At 44.0% G+C, this 15091-nt stretch overlaps 1 protein-coding gene across 7 annotated transcripts; it reads left to right on the top strand.

Moving 5' to 3' along the window:
- Positions 1–2494: 2494 nt before the first annotated feature.
- On the top strand, positions 2495–14768 carry TRAPPC6B (trafficking protein particle complex subunit 6B). Of its 7 annotated transcripts, none has more exons than XM_061611687.1 (7): positions 2942–2957; positions 4112–4233; positions 4346–4413; positions 5164–5281; positions 6130–6213; positions 12023–12116; positions 14619–14768. In XM_061611687.1, the coding sequence occupies exons 2-7, from the start codon at positions 4183–4185 to the stop codon at positions 14648–14650; spliced, it is 447 nt and encodes a 148-aa protein (XP_061467671.1). In that variant the 5' UTR covers positions 2942–2957; positions 4112–4182; the 3' UTR covers positions 14651–14768. The 7 variants fall into 7 exon arrangements, with proteins under 7 accessions (XP_061467672.1, XP_061467666.1, XP_061467671.1 ...); XM_061611685.1 differs by lacking the exon at positions 2942–2957 and adding an exon at positions 3283–3358; XM_061611684.1 differs by lacking the exon at positions 2942–2957 and adding an exon at positions 3398–3542.
- Positions 14769–15091: the final 323 nt, after the last annotated feature.

Below are 15091 nucleotides of genomic sequence, written 5' to 3'. Positions count from 1 at the left end.
GAGGGTGTGGATCCCTGACATGGTAATGAGCTGGTTGCGGGCCCTTGAAATCTATGATAAGGTAGTGATCTGATTAGTTAATGAAGAAACCAGAGCCCATAGTTCTTATGCAGCTCTCCAACAGTTACATTATTCAGTGGCCTATGAACAACCCTTCAAGAAACTACATAGAAAGAACTAGCTGCATAAACTCTTTTGTCCTCTGAGACACAGTGTTGCCACCTATGGCTCTTTAAAGGGATGTTTCTTACTGTGAAGATGTAGCCAACAATTCTGAATATCATAGTCTTATAGAATATAACATCACAGCAATTCCAGATCACATTGCAGAACAGTGTTTTTCATTGTTTAACATCCCTTTTTTAAAATTATGATTGACTTCAGGACAAACATATCCTGTAGTTGTGCAAGGGCAGGCGACGTTGCATTACTCTGAAGGCACATAAGGCCAGCTCCCTGGTCTGGTCAGTGCCTGGATGGGAGACCGCCTAGGAACCATATGTAAGCTGCCTGGAGTTTCTATCATGTAAAGAAAGGAGGGGTATAAATGTAATAAATAAATAAAATTACTCTGGTAAGTTTAACATCCTAATAATGCAACAGCATTATAGTAAGTCACCACAATATAGAAAGAAGAATCAGTTCAGTAGTGATGTCTCTTTCCACAGAGTCCATAACAATTGTGCATTGTTGTTGTTATGTGCCTTCAAGTCGATTACGACTTATGGCAACCCTATGAATCAGTGACCTCCAAGAGCATCTGTCATGAACCACCCTGTTCAGATCTTGTCAGTTCAGGTCTGTGGCTTCCTTTGTGGAATCAATCCATCCCTTGTTTGGCCTTCCTCTTTTTCTACTCCCTTCTGTTTTTCCCAGCATTACTGTCTTTTCTAGTGAATCATGTCTTCTCATGATGTGTCCAAAGTATGATAACCTCAGTTTCATCATTTTAGCTTCTAGTGACAGTTCTGGTTGAATTTGTTCTAACACCCAATTATTTGTCTTTTTCGCAGTCCATGGTATGCGCAAAGCTCTCCTCCAGCACCACATTTCAAATGAGTTGATTTTTCTCTTATCCACCTTTTTCACTGTCCAACTTTCACATCCATACATAGAGATCGGGAATACCATGGTCTGAATGATCCTGACTTTGGTGTTCAGTGATACATCTTTGCATTTGAGGACCTTTTCTAGTTCTCTCACAGCTGCCCTCCCCAGTCCTAGCCTTCTTCTGATTTATTGACTATTGTATTGGTATGCCATCTATCCTGATGATTTGTTTCTTCCAAGAATTTTAAGAGCAGCTTTCACCTCACATTCTACAATTTCTGGTTCTTCATTATATTATTCCTCCATGAATGAATCTGTCATCCTGTCATCTCTTTTATAGAGTTCTTCAGTGTATTGCTTCCATCTTCCTTTTATTTCATCTCGGTCAGTCAGTGTGTTCCTCTATTGATTATATTCAACATCCCTACTCATGGTTTAAATTTCCCTTTCATTTCTCTAATCTTTTGGAATAGGGCTCTTGTTCTTCCCATTTTGTTGTCCTTTTCTATTTCTATACAGTAACTATTGTAATAGTTTTCATTGTCCCTACGTACTAGTCGTTGTATAGTTGCATTTAGGGTTCTGACCGTGTTTCCATCTCCTTTTGCTTTCCTTCTTTCTTTACCATTTTAAGAGTTTCTTCAGTCATCCATTGAGGTCTTTCTCTCTTTAACTAGAGGTAGTGTCTTTTTGCATTCTTCCCTGATAATGCCCCCCTCACCACATTAAGGTGTGCATCCTAAAGGGGGAAACAATTGTGCAGCTATCCACAAACCATGACATCACTCATACAACCTTAGTAGCTTATATTCAACACTATTTTACACCACTTTCACAATCACTTAAATAAAAGCAAATTAAAATATCAAAAAAACCCAAGGCTATTTTTTTTTTTAAATCAAGGAACAGAAATATAAAAAAAGCATCAGGAAACTACTTACACTTACAGCCTGATTGTGCAAGCAATTATGTTACCTTTACTATCCATTGATGCTGTTCTCAGTGTAAGCAACCTTACAAGGTTCTTGTAAATCTAAGAAATTAAAAACAAACCAATCTGGGCTGAGCTACTTGGAGGAAAGCCAGGATAAAGCTCCAACAAATAGAACATATCATTTATTTATTTTCTTGACGTTCACATTTATCTGAGGCCCTAGTAGAGAAGCACCCTATTCCAAACTAATAAATACAACCTAATTATAATTCACAACCACCCGTTAAGACAGTTCTGTATTATTACTCCAATATTGTAGCTGGAAAGGCTCGATCTGAGAATAGGGAGCGTATGGCACAGGTTATATGGGATTTCCTAATCTCAAATCTCCCTTTCAGGCACTGTTGCACCAGTGCATGAAACGAGAGGTAATTTCCCAGTCCCAATGGGTTAGGCATCCGACAGTCCTCCTAAACGTGTTTACGTGGAAATTAGCCCCATTGAATTCGATGGAACTTCACCTCCAAGCGAACGCACAAAAGGATCGAACTGCACGAAATTACTGTAGCTTGCATCCCCAAACAACCAAGGCCCCGTTTGCCTCGCAGTGCTCCGCCCTTGTTGCGGGATCTCTAGGTACCCGAGGCGGAAACTTTCAGCAGCTCCGCCTCAGAAGCAGCTGCCGGTTGCCTTGACAGGCCCGCCTCGGGACTTAAGAAGGGACTCAGGTTGGCCTAAGAACGGGTGGGCCCTGTGCTTTCCTTTAGGCGAGTGGGAACAACCCGGCATGAACAAATCGGAGATGGCGGACGAGGCGCTCTTCTTGCTGTTGCACAACGAGATGGTATCTGGATTGTACCGCGCCGCCGAGCAGGGCGATGGGGTGAGTGAATGAGTGTTGCTCTCGCGGCTTGCGGAGGGAGCCTGACGCTTTCCCCTTGTATTGGAAGAGAGGCGGAACCGGGGAGTGGGGGTAGGAGGGAGAACATAACGCTTCCTATGCTGTGGTTTGAGGGTCGCTTGATATATTTATTTTAACGAAGCTTCCCTAAATCCAGAATGGCCTTTCCTGCACTGGGCATAATAATGGAGCTTCTTACTTCAGAATATTTACCCCCTCTAAAATGCTGCTTGCTCTCACTGGGTTGCATCTGTTGTATTCTGTTGAGGTTGTTAGTAGCCTTGCTTAGTGTTTCTCGTCATTGATGGTCGAACAGATTAGTTTATGTCCAGATTTAGGGTCCGTTATGGGAAAGTCCGACAGCTGGTATAGGAGAGTGGGGAGGAGAGCCTGGCTGGGAGTCCAGAGTCTGTGAGTTCAAATCTCCGCTGTGTCTCCTGGGTGTCAAGGTCCAGCTGAAAATCACCCCCACAGTGAGTGGCTCAGGGGTTACGTGCCCTGCCGTCTGTGCAGCCGTGGGCAAGCTGCATAGTCCCAAGGAGCCCAGTTGCCCCCCAGCTGGCAGTTGCAGACAAGGAAGGGGCTGGCTTGTGCAGCTGTGGCGAGCTGAGCAGGCCCTAGGCAGCTGGGGAGGACTAGCCTCAGAGGGAGGCAATGGTAAACCCCCTCTGAATACCGCTTACCATGAACACCCCCCTCATAGGGTCGTCAGAAGTCGGGATCGACTTGAAGAGAGTCCATTTCATTTTTCATGCACAAGTCCCTCCCTCTGTTCCTTCAGAGATTTCTCCCTCCCTCTGTTGCTTCAGAGATGGACTTAGGTCAGAAATCAGCCCTGTTGATCTCACTGGGGTGTCATTTCTGTTTGCAGTTTAACTGAACAAGTTGACTATTGGTTTTATTAATTTAGGACTCTCTTTTTGTATTTAGTACATACTTTTACAGTTATGTAACCCTGTGTATTTGCTTTAATTAACTGCCCTCTTGCTGTTTAAGCTTTCCTGCTATATCATGTTTTGGCCCTCTTCCCTGCTAATGGCAGACTGTAATAAGAGCAGCAGAAACCATCTTAGGTTGTTGGGTTTTTTTTAGAGAATCCTACTTCTGCCTAGGGTTGGAGTTACCATAACTCTAGCATGTAGGTCTTTTGTATATTATGTTTCAATGCTTTGGAAATATCCTTCGCCAGGCTCTATAACGCTAAAATAGGAGTAATGTGATTTCAGGACTGCAGAGTGTTACTGTTTTATTGTGAAAAAGAAATATATGCCTGTTGCGCCAAACTCACTATTCTCCCATGTTGGGTGTTACATTCAACTGCCTTTTGATTACACTGAAAACTGATGAGGTAAGAGAAAAATGAAAACTTAAAAGATAACTTTAAAATACATCGGCATAAACTATTGGTGTTCATGGGGTGTTGTTTATACACATACTTTGCCATTTTTTATGCCTTACAGGAAAATGGACGATGCATCACAAAACTGGAAAACATGGGGTTTAGAGTAGGACAGGGATTAATAGAAAGGTGAGTGGAATGCTTAGCTTCTCTCGATGCATTACTTTCCTTTACAGTAGCAAATATTACAGCAAATATTCCTATTGTCCCCCTAGGAACAACATCTGAATTAAGTAATTAATTAAGTGATTAATCTGAGTCTAATTAAGACCCAGAAATTCTCTAAGGGATGTTGTTTATAAAGATGCCCCAGACAAATAGTAGTGGCTGCAACATGATGGGAAAACCAGAGGAATTTGGTGGGGCTGCCTTGTGCAAGTGGAAGTGCTTTTCTGCTCACAGAAAACCTTTCTGGTTCCAAGCCAGTGAGAGTCAAATGGTTTGTGATAATTATAAGGTTATAGATTCAAGTTGCAGCAGGGGAGAAATTTGTTTTATGATTTACCCACCATTTGTTCTTTATTGTATCAGTTTTTAACATTATGTTTTATATTGGGTTTTTAAGTTCTGTGAGTCACTTTTAAAATTTTGTGGGAAGCTACTCATAAATTGAACAAACCATCATCTTCATAGGAAGCTAGGATGCTGCCTATATATCAGGTCAGATCATTTGTCCGTGTAGTCCAGTACTGGCTACTCTGACTGGCAGTGGCTTTCCAGGGTTTTGGGTTTTTCCCATCAGTTTTCACTTGATACTGTCTTTAAATTGGAGATGCCAGGGATTGAACCTGGTACCTTCTGCTCTACTAGTGAGTTGTGGCCTCTCCCGAGTTGTATGTCAATAATTAAATGCCACTACTTTGGATTGTCTTATCATAGGTTTACCAAAGATACTGCCAGATTCAAGGATGAATTGGATATAATGAAATTTATCTGCAAAGATTTTTGGACTACTGTATTCAAAAAGCAAATTGATAACCTCAGGACCAACCATCAGGTATTGGTATTGAAAGAAACTGGGTATGTAGCCAGGTTGCTTATCAGTGCTAAGTTGCCATAGAAGAAAGCTGTAATTATTCATACTGTGTTGAGTTCCAAAGATAAATATATTAATATACATTCTGATTCTGGGTGGAACTGAAATAATTGAGACCTAGCATAGCTCGGCTCTATAAACAGAATTGTGTAACTAAGCATTTGCTAGATTTTACCAGTTCAGGAAACAGAGAAGTCTGGTGGGAGCATTCAAACAGAACTTTACCATTTGCAGTCTAAAGTCAGCAAGTACTGCAGCATGAGACTTTTCTGATTGCACAGTTAGTCTCTTACTTCAGAATAATTTGTTCAGGATTGTATGCCAGCCACCTGGATGCTGCAAAAAATACAAAAATTAGACTGAAAGGGTAGCACAGTAGCTAAGCAATACAGATGTCTTATATGATATTTCTTTAATTTTGTTTTTCCTGTTTTTTAATCTTGAAAGGCAGGATATGAATGAATGATGAATAAGAAATATTTGAAAGCAAAACATGAATACATATAAAACAAACCAGCTAGCAACCATATATGCATAGAAGCTAGCTTTCTGGGGAGAGAGGGGTGCAGTAAATCTAGGTGTTCTTCCCATATGACTGATTGGCATGATTACAGTTTAATTGACAGGATTACATTTGATAGAGAAAAAATGTGTAGCACCTGTTCGTGCATGCTATGTGTACAGAAACTAGCTTTTGTGCATGTATGGTTCCTATCTAGATTATTGTATTAATAAATGATTCTTGCACGAGTAGCCTAGGAAAAGGCAGGATGTAAATATAACAAAGAAATTGTTCTTCATTTTTGCAGGGCATCTATGTACTACAGGACAACAAATTCCGTCTCCTGACTCAAATGTCTGCTGGAAAACAATATTTGGAGCATGCTCCTAAGGTATGTATTAAAATTAATCATACCTTAATGTAGTACATAATAGTACCTTCAAAACCAGGGTTCTTCACTGAGTTGTAATTTAAACTGTGTGCAGTGGCCTGCCCACTCCATGCACGTGATGTTCACAGGTTGGACACCACTTCTAAACTTGTGCTTTATAGTGTGATCTGTGTATCATATTTTTACTCTGTGTGGATATGGATTATTGTAAGTCTGGTAGATCAACATGGGATGGGACGCATACTTTTTATAGCAGTATTCTTTGGAACTCCCTGCCTATTAACAACAGGCAGACACCACCTCTGTATTCTTTTTGGCACCTGCTTAAAACATTTCTGTTTAGGCAAGCCTATACAGACACATAGATGTTGTTTTAATCTCTTTTTAGTTTACTACTGTTTTAATTGTTTTTTAAATGTTTTTAATTACGTGTTTTAACTGTTTTTATTGATAATTATTATATTACTTGTAAACCACTTTGAGGTTTTCTTACAATCAAGCGATATATTATTTATTATTTGTTTATTTTATTTATTATTTGATTTATATACCGCCCTTCCTCCCAGTAGGAGCTGAGGAGGCAAACAAAAGGACTAAAAACTCTTTCAAACATCATAAAAACAGATTTTAAAATATATTAAAACAAAACATCTTTAAACATATATTTTTAAAAAGGTTTCAAAATGTCTTTTTAAAAAGTTTAAAAACATCTGTTTTTAACAAAAGGTTTAAGAACATATTTAAAAGCAGTTCCAACACAGACGCAGACTGGGATAAGGTCTCAACTAAAGAGGCTTGTTGAAAGAGGAAGGTCTTCAATAGGCGCCGAAAAGATAACAGAGATGATGCCTGTCTAATATTTAAGGAGAGGGAATTCCAAAGGTTAGGTGCCACTACACTAAAGGTCTGCTTCCAGTGTTGTGCAGAACGGACCTCCTGATAAGATGGTATCTGCAGGAGGCCCTCACCTGCAAAGCGCAGAGATTGACTGGGTATATAAGGGATAAGACGGACTTTCAGCTATCCTGGTCCCAAGCTGTATAGGGCTTTGTACACCAAAACGAAAACCTTGAGCTTAGCCCAGTAGCTCATAGGTAGCCAGTGCAATTCTTTCAGCAGCAGGGTGACATGTTGGCAATACCCTGCCCCAGTGAGCAGTTTCGCTGCTGCATTTTGCACCAGCTGCAGCTTCTGGACCAACCTCAAGGGCAGCCCCACATACAGCGTATTACAGTGATCCAGCCTGGAGGTTACCAGTGCATAGACAACAGTGGTCAAACTGTCCTGGTCCAGAAACGGCCACAGCTGTCTTACCAGCCAAAGCTGGTAAGAGGCACTTTTAGCCACTAAGGTCACCTGGGCGTCTAGCGACAAAGATGGATCCAGGAGCACCCCCAGACTATAGACCTGCTCTTTCAGAGCGAGTATGACCCCATCCAAAGCAGGCAATTGATCAGTTATCTGAACTCGGAAACCACCAACTCGCAGCATCTCTGTCTTGCTAGGATTCAGAGTCAGTTTATTGGCCCTCATCCAGCCCACCACCGAGTCCAGGCAGCGGTCCAGGGCTTGCATAGCCTCTCTCGATTCAGATGTTACAGAGAAATAGAGCTGGGTATCATCAGTGTACTGCTGACACCTCACCTAAAATCTCCTGATGACCCCTCCCAAGGGCTTCATATAGATGTTAAACAGCATGGGAGACAAGATGGTACCTGTCATGCGAGCCTGCATCTAAGATGGCTGTAGAGCAGGGAATTGTGGGGTTGCGGGTAACTGGTACCCTGCAGGTAACTGCTAGGGGGGCAAAAGACAGTCACCCAGTGCTATTCTCTGAAAACGACCTTGGAGATAGGATTGGAACCACTGTAAAACAGTGCCTCCCCCATCTCACTAAGTCGGCCCAGAAGGATATCATGGTCAATGGTATCAAAAACCACTGAGAGATCAAGTAAGAGCAACAGGGTCACACTACCCCTGTCCTTCTCCCGATAAAGGTCATCCATCAGGGTGACCATGGCCGGTTCAGTCCCATAACCAGGCCTGAACCCAGACTGGAATGGGTCAAGATAATCTGTTTCATCCAAGAGTACTTGCAATTGCTGTGCCACAACCCTCTAAATCACCTTCCCTAAGAAGGGAGTCAGGGCTGGCTCCAGGCATGCCAGGACCCTTGGTCTCCAGCCTGCCCTGGGCCCCGGCACATGCTGCCACAGATTACATCGACTGCCTGTTCCCTCACTCCGCCTATCTTTCTGTCCTGTGTTTTGCGGCTGCGTGCACAGTGCTACCCTTAACCAAGCTGGCGGCCAAGGGTTCCCTAAGGGACTGAAGCCTCCAACACCAGTTTGGTTGATGGCACGCATGCGTGCTACACACAGGGCTGCCATCAATCAAGATGGCGTCAGATGCTTCAACGTCTTAGGGAAACCTCGGCCATCATCTTGGTTAAGGGCAGCGCTGCGTGTGCAGCCACAAAACACAGGAAAGGTAGGCGGAGTGAGGGAATGGGTGGGCAGTGCTATCTGTGGCAGTGATTCTGCTGCGGATCGTAGAAGGGGAGCGCTACTCCCCCACCCTAAAGAGGGGCCCTTCAGGGGCCCTTGGCCAGGGCCCAACCTTGCCACCCTTTAGAGCCAGGCCTGAAGGGAGTATTTGCAACTGGTTGGTAATTGTTGCAAACCAATGGGTCCAGGGTGGGCTTTTTCAGGAACGATCGGATCACTGCCTCTTTCAGGATGGCTGGAACCACTCCCTCCCACAACGATGTATTGATCACACCCTGGATCACTTGGTCAAGCCCCTTGGCAAGCTTTAATAAGCCAAGAAGGGCAAGAGTCGAGAGGACACGTTACTGGCCACATCATCACAAGCGCCTTGTCGACATCATCAGGCTGCATCAACTGAAACTGTTCCCAAGAAGTTGGGACCTCACTCGGGACTACAGTAGAAGTGGATGGGGCCTCAAGATTGCTACGGAGGTGAGCAACTTTAACCTCAAAGTGCCTTGCAAACAATTCACAATGGTCCTCCAAAGGGTCTAAAATTCCATTTCCTGGAGTTGATGTCAACAGACCCCTGACAATATGGAAAAGCTCCACTGGACAGCTACTTGAGGATGCGATGGACATTCTTCACTGCCCTCACCACCACACAGTAGGCACGGTTATGATGTTTTACTCATGTCCGATCAGCCTCACAGCACATCTTTCGCAACTTGTGCTCTAGCTGCTGTCCAGCCTGTTTCATTGCCCTTAACTCACTGGTGTATGCAGGTGCAAACCGGGCTCCACAATGCCAGAGGTGTGTGCTCGGGCAACCGTGTCAAGAGCCCAACACGCCTCGCTGTTCCACAGTGTGACAAGGGCTTCAACAGGTTCACCTGCTCTATCTACTGGGAACTCCCCCAGGGCAATCAGGAATCCAGTGGATTCCATTAGTTCCATGGGCGGACCATCTTAATCTGTCTACCACCCCTGCAGAGGAGGATTGGAGCTATAAGTCTAAACTTCACCAGGAAGTGGTCTGACCATGACAATGGGGTGACATCCCCCCATCTCCAGACCACCTCTTCCTTCATCTGGAGCAAAAGCCAAGTTGACGGTGTGCCCTGCCCTATGTGTCAGGCCGGTGACAACTCGAGACAGCCCCATGGTCGTCATGGAGACCATGAAGTCCCAAGCCAGAACACTAGAGGCAGCCTCAGCATGGACACTGAAATCACCCAGGACTAGAGTTCTGGACTCATAGAATCATATCATAGAATAGTAGAGTTGGAAGGGGCCTATAAGGCCATCAAGTCCAACCCCCTGCTCAATGCAGGAATCCAAATCAAAGCATTCCCGACAGATGGCTGTCCAGCTGCCTCTTGAATGCCTCCAGTGTCGGAGAGCCCACTACCTCTCTAGGTAATTGGTTCCATTGTTGTATGGCCCTAACAGTTAGGAGGTTTTTCCTGATGTCCAGTTGAAATCTGGCTTCCTGCAACTTGAGCCCATTATTCCATGTCCTGCACTCTGGGATGATGGAGAAGAGATCCTGGCCCTCCTCTGTGTGACAACCTTTCATGTACTTGAAGAGTGCTATCATATCTCCCCTCAGTCTTCTCTCCTCCTTCTCTCCTCTAATACCACAGCCAAGATGGCCTCTCCCAGCTCAGTCAGAGGAGCTGCTGGGCAGCAGGGTGGACAGTACACCAGCAACAACCCTAGTTTACTGTCTCTTTGGCCTGACACCAGGTGCAGGCCCTCACAGCAAGCACGAAGACAGAGTGGTTTCATGGTGACAGAGATCGAAGTTCTGTAGACCACAGCAACTCCTCCCCCCCCATCCCTGCAGCCTGTGCTGGTGTTGCACTGAGTATCTAGGTGGGCAATGCTGGGTCAGATCAGCTCCTCCCAGCTCATCCACCCAGGTCTCGGCAATGCATAATTACTCGGCACCTTCAGCCACGATCAAATCATGGATGAGAGTGGTCTTATTGTGTACCAATCTGGTGTTAAACAACAACACAGAGAAGCCAGTGGGCACAGCAGATGAACGAGGGACCCATCCATGAGAGGAATGGGAGTAAGGAACAAGGCGTAGATAGCCTTGCCCTCATCTTCTATGGTAGTTCACCACCTCCCCATGGTAATACTTCCCTCTACCCATGATCACTAAAATTGGGGTGGCATCACCCATGTTCCTCCTTACTAAGACTACTCCTAAACACCTGATATGGATGCAACAAGAGCCCACCAACAAAACCTACCTGAAGCAATTATCCTGGTAGGCCTCCAAGAGAATTGGGAACAGTCAGACCCACTCAATATCTTTCACACAGGGCACAACTACTCCCCCCCCATCTCACACCCAGGGAGGCCACCCTTCTGCCAGTTGCAGACTCTCTGAAGGCATCTGGTGACTTTCTCCTAATTTAGTTCACTGCACAGGCTCTTGCCCTGTGCAGGAACTACATATGCACCATATGCCCTCCCCACTACCAATCTCCTCTAGATTGGTTAAAAAAAGAGAAAGAAATAGAAGGGGTAGCGCCCTCACTCTCGGGACTCCCCAAGGGGCAACCCTGCTGGCGGCAGACCCGCCGCCCAAGTGCAGCCAAGCTTTCATACCCCCTGACCCAGCCAGGAGCTGATGCAAGAGGCTGCAAGATTAACTGCAGCCTCACTCTGGAGCAAGGGTCAGGCAGAGGGTCCCAGTCCTTGCAGCACTTACCAGAGCTGTCTCAGGAGACAGCAACCCAGAGGAGTGAGCAAGCAAGCACCCACCCAGATGCTTGGGTACTCACTCCCAGGGCAGGTCTTTTCCAGTCCCCCAGTGCTGCAGCTGTTAGTTAGATTAAATAAATTGTACTCTAGTTGTCAGTTCCACATCGGTATACATGCTAGTATTGTAGAACTATTCTCAAGAGATTTTTGCTTATGAGCTTTCTGTCCCGGCTTCCTTTATGGAGGTGTATTCAAGTTGTTGTGGACAGGGTCACACTCCCCCCTAAAGAATATGGGTCACAGCGTGGAGTGTTGATTCTGTTTTTTTCACTGGAGGAAGACCCAAGTGGCCTCCATGACATTTCATCCTTTCCACCAGCTACGACTGGTACACCAGTTCCATCCCTTTCTGGGCAGATCACCTGGCCACAGTTACCCATGTTCTTGTAACCTCTAGAACAGACTGTTAGCCTACATAATGAGTTTTTAATTTTAAAGAGTCCTCAGCATGAGTTTAAAGAACTTTTGAGAGTGTAATGCAAGAGCAAGTATAACTGTAAAATATTAGCCTGCCGTTTTGTTTGACTTATTTTTTTTAGTACTTGGCATTTACTTGTGGATTAATTAGAGGCGCTTTATCAAACTTGGGAATAAAGAGTATTGTGACAGCTGAGGTTTCAACAATGCCTGCATGTAAGTACACTTTGTATCGGCAGAGTATAAGTCCTAGGGGTTGAATCCAACTGAGTGCAACTCAGAGTAGACCCATTGAAATGAATGAACCTTAGTTAGTCATGTCCATTAATTTCAGTAGGTTTACTCTGAATGTGCCTAATATGGAATGCCGCCCTGGGCTCCTGCTGGGAGGAAGGGTGTGATATAAACCAAATAATAAATAAATAAATAAATAAATAATAAATGGAATACAACCCTAAATTGTCTTTCACTTCAGCAAACATTCAGTGCATAACCCCTAATATGAAGCAACTACAAAGCAGTTGTTCTTAAAATAGTTTATAGGCAAGACTGACACAAGATGTTTTGCTGTCTGAGGTGGAGGGCAAGATGGTCCCCCCCCTTCCATGAATACTAATAGTACAGCATCTTCCTCTGCACCTGTCAGCAGCAGGCTAACTTAGGAGGGGAGGCCTCAGTGCTGCTTCTCACCCATCGGTGTCTGCCTAGTGGTAAGGCCAGCTTTGGGTATTGGATGGAAAAGTTTGGGGTATTGGATGGAAAAGCGCATACCTGAAGCAAATTGAGAACTTCAGGAAGAAAAATGTGTTAGTTGTCTTGTGAATTTCTAGCTACAGAACTGCAAGCCTAACAGGACCAGACCTTCCTATGGATTCACAGACTTTTCTAAGCCCCAACATACAGATAATGCTGCTAAACTGCTTTGATTCTAACTCAGTATGTCAAACCAAGCCAGGTGTGGCTGCAGCTTTGGGAATGCAAGTGTGGCTGATAAAACTGTGTAGCCTCCCACAAATCAGTTATGGCTGCCTTTATGCATGAAATTGTCATAAGAATTTCTCAAGACTGTGTTGTAATTTGGATTGGCATAAGGCTGTAATCCTGCACATTTAACCCAGTTTGACAATCATACAAAAATACACATGCTTGATTGTGCACTTCAAAATCTCTTTTAAATTTATACATTTAAGGAGGAATTCTAAGCTCCCTGGGAGGGTGGCTGAGGGGCCATTAAATGCTGCAGATCCCCCTCTCTACCTGGAGAAGACTTGCTGCTGCCATTGTTCCTCCAGTTTGTGATTCCTGTAGGAGAAAAACAGGGGCATGTCAGGAGAGGCCTTAGATCCGTATAGTCCCAGCCGTCTCATTTTTCCAACAAGGGAGAAAAATTACACCAGTCCTGTAGCTGGTGTAGCTATAATTTTTCCTCACAGTGAAGTAAAAAAGCAAAAAAAGCTGGCCAGCATGTGCCTGACAACACTTAGGAGATTGGCAGTTCCATAGAGTTGCTCTTTAAGGCTGGACTAAACCCACTTGGGAGTAATATGGGAGTAAGCCTCCATAAATTCAGTGGGATTTCACTCTGAGTAAACATGCATAGGATTTTGATACTACATCTTCAAACAAGTCTAAAGAAATAATGTACAGCTAACTACTCAAACTGAGGCCCAGGATGAAATTTGGGCCGCTATTCTGGGTGGTATTCTCCTAATGTGTCCTGTCAGCATAAGGATTTCTGCTTGCACGATCAGGCTCCCTCCGTGCCTGCCTCATGCCCTCCCCATATCTACTGCACAAGGTTGGGGAATCCCTGTGACAGATTTAGGGGGGAGGAGAGGGGGACAATTTTCTGTTGTGCAAGCAGAAATTCTTGTGCTGACAGAACGATTTCCTTAGCACTACATTGGATTCCACCTCCCTCTACCTACTGAAGTGGGAATGAGATCTACTGAACTCGGTAGGACTTCGGAGTAGATAGGAATCTTACTGCACTGTTTAACTCTATATTTTAAAAAATCAGTTAAAACTCCTACCTAATGCTGAAAGTTGGAAATTTTTGTTAAATCTAGTTTCATCCAGCCAACTGGATCCAACCTCCCCCAAGCCCCACAGGCCACATTCACAGATGGGCAGGATCTAACCTCCCCCAAACCACACAGACCACGTTCACAGGTGGGCAGGTGGACATGCACCCGTCAATCACTTGCTCTAACCATGACATCATATGAAGCATTTTCCTTTGCCTGTGTGGTTTTGAGATAAAAATGTATGGGCAAAAGAATTGGTTCCTTGCAGGTCTTGCTGTAAGTGCTGCTCAGCTGCTCTGTGCCTACAGCAAGCCCTAGTTTGGACAGGGTTTGGCTGCATTGGAGCTGATTGGTTCTGACAGCAAGCCTTGCTTGTCAAGGAACAATCAGGAGCATACTTTAAGGCTCCTGATTGTTCCTTTGCAGCAACATTGTTATCTGCTTCACACCTGATGTCATATGATATCAAATGTGGGGCAGGTGAGCATTGTTAGGGAAAAGTGCATTGAGGGCCAAATTAGGACCTCTGCCAGGTCCAATTTGGCCCATGGGCCAGACGTTTCCTAGCCCTGACTTAAATATTATAGGAGGACAAAATAAAGTACGTGCAACTGTACTTCTTGAAGTAGATGAACAGCTGCTTCTGCTTGGTAAGATGGACATGTTACTGTAACTGTCTTTTTCTTTACAGGCAAATTTCAGGTGATGATACAGAAGATATAGAACCAGTTTCCTGCCCTGTAAAATGACAAAACAAAATGTATATTTTATTTATAAACATAGTAAGATGTACCTGTCTTGTGTCCTATAAAATGTTGCATTAATTTTCAGAGATGACAAATAGTCAGTGTCTGTTATTTATCTTGCCATTTTTAAGCAATGCTAAGTTACTGTGTTTTTCCAGGAAGATGAATTTTACAACTTTGTGAAGATGCTATGGAAACCTTGATTAAATTTCAAGTTCAACTACTGTATCTAGTTGGTTATGCAGTATTTTAACCTAGCAATGCAAAATCTGTTCGAAGCTGTGATCTAGAGATAGGTTCGCCAAGATCTGGACGTGTAATGGGGCACTCAGCTTTAATTTGAACCCGGGCTGTAATGTTTAATTGAATAATGATAAATCAAACAATATAGATTAAAAAGTTGTCCCTGATTAATCAG

Source organism: Rhineura floridana, chromosome 2 (assembly GCF_030035675.1).
Source record: "Rhineura floridana isolate rRhiFlo1 chromosome 2, rRhiFlo1.hap2, whole genome shotgun sequence".
NCBI lineage: Eukaryota > Metazoa > Chordata > Lepidosauria > Squamata > Rhineuridae > Rhineura > Rhineura floridana.
Note: the sequence above shows the minus strand (reverse complement) of the source record. Positions and strands in the feature narration are given on the sequence as shown.

Coding starts and splice junctions, on each gene's coding strand:
- TRAPPC6B (XM_061611682.1), top strand. CDS start 2,772: ATGAACAAATCGGAGATGGCGGACGAGGCGCTCTTCTTGCTGTTGCAC. Junction 4,414..5,163: donor GGACAGGGATTAATAGAAAG/GTGAGTGGAATG, acceptor GTCTTATCATAG/GTTTACCAAAGATACTGCCA. Junction 6,214..12,022: donor ATTTGGAGCATGCTCCTAAG/GTATGTATTAAA, acceptor TATTTTTTTTAG/TACTTGGCATTTACTTGTGG.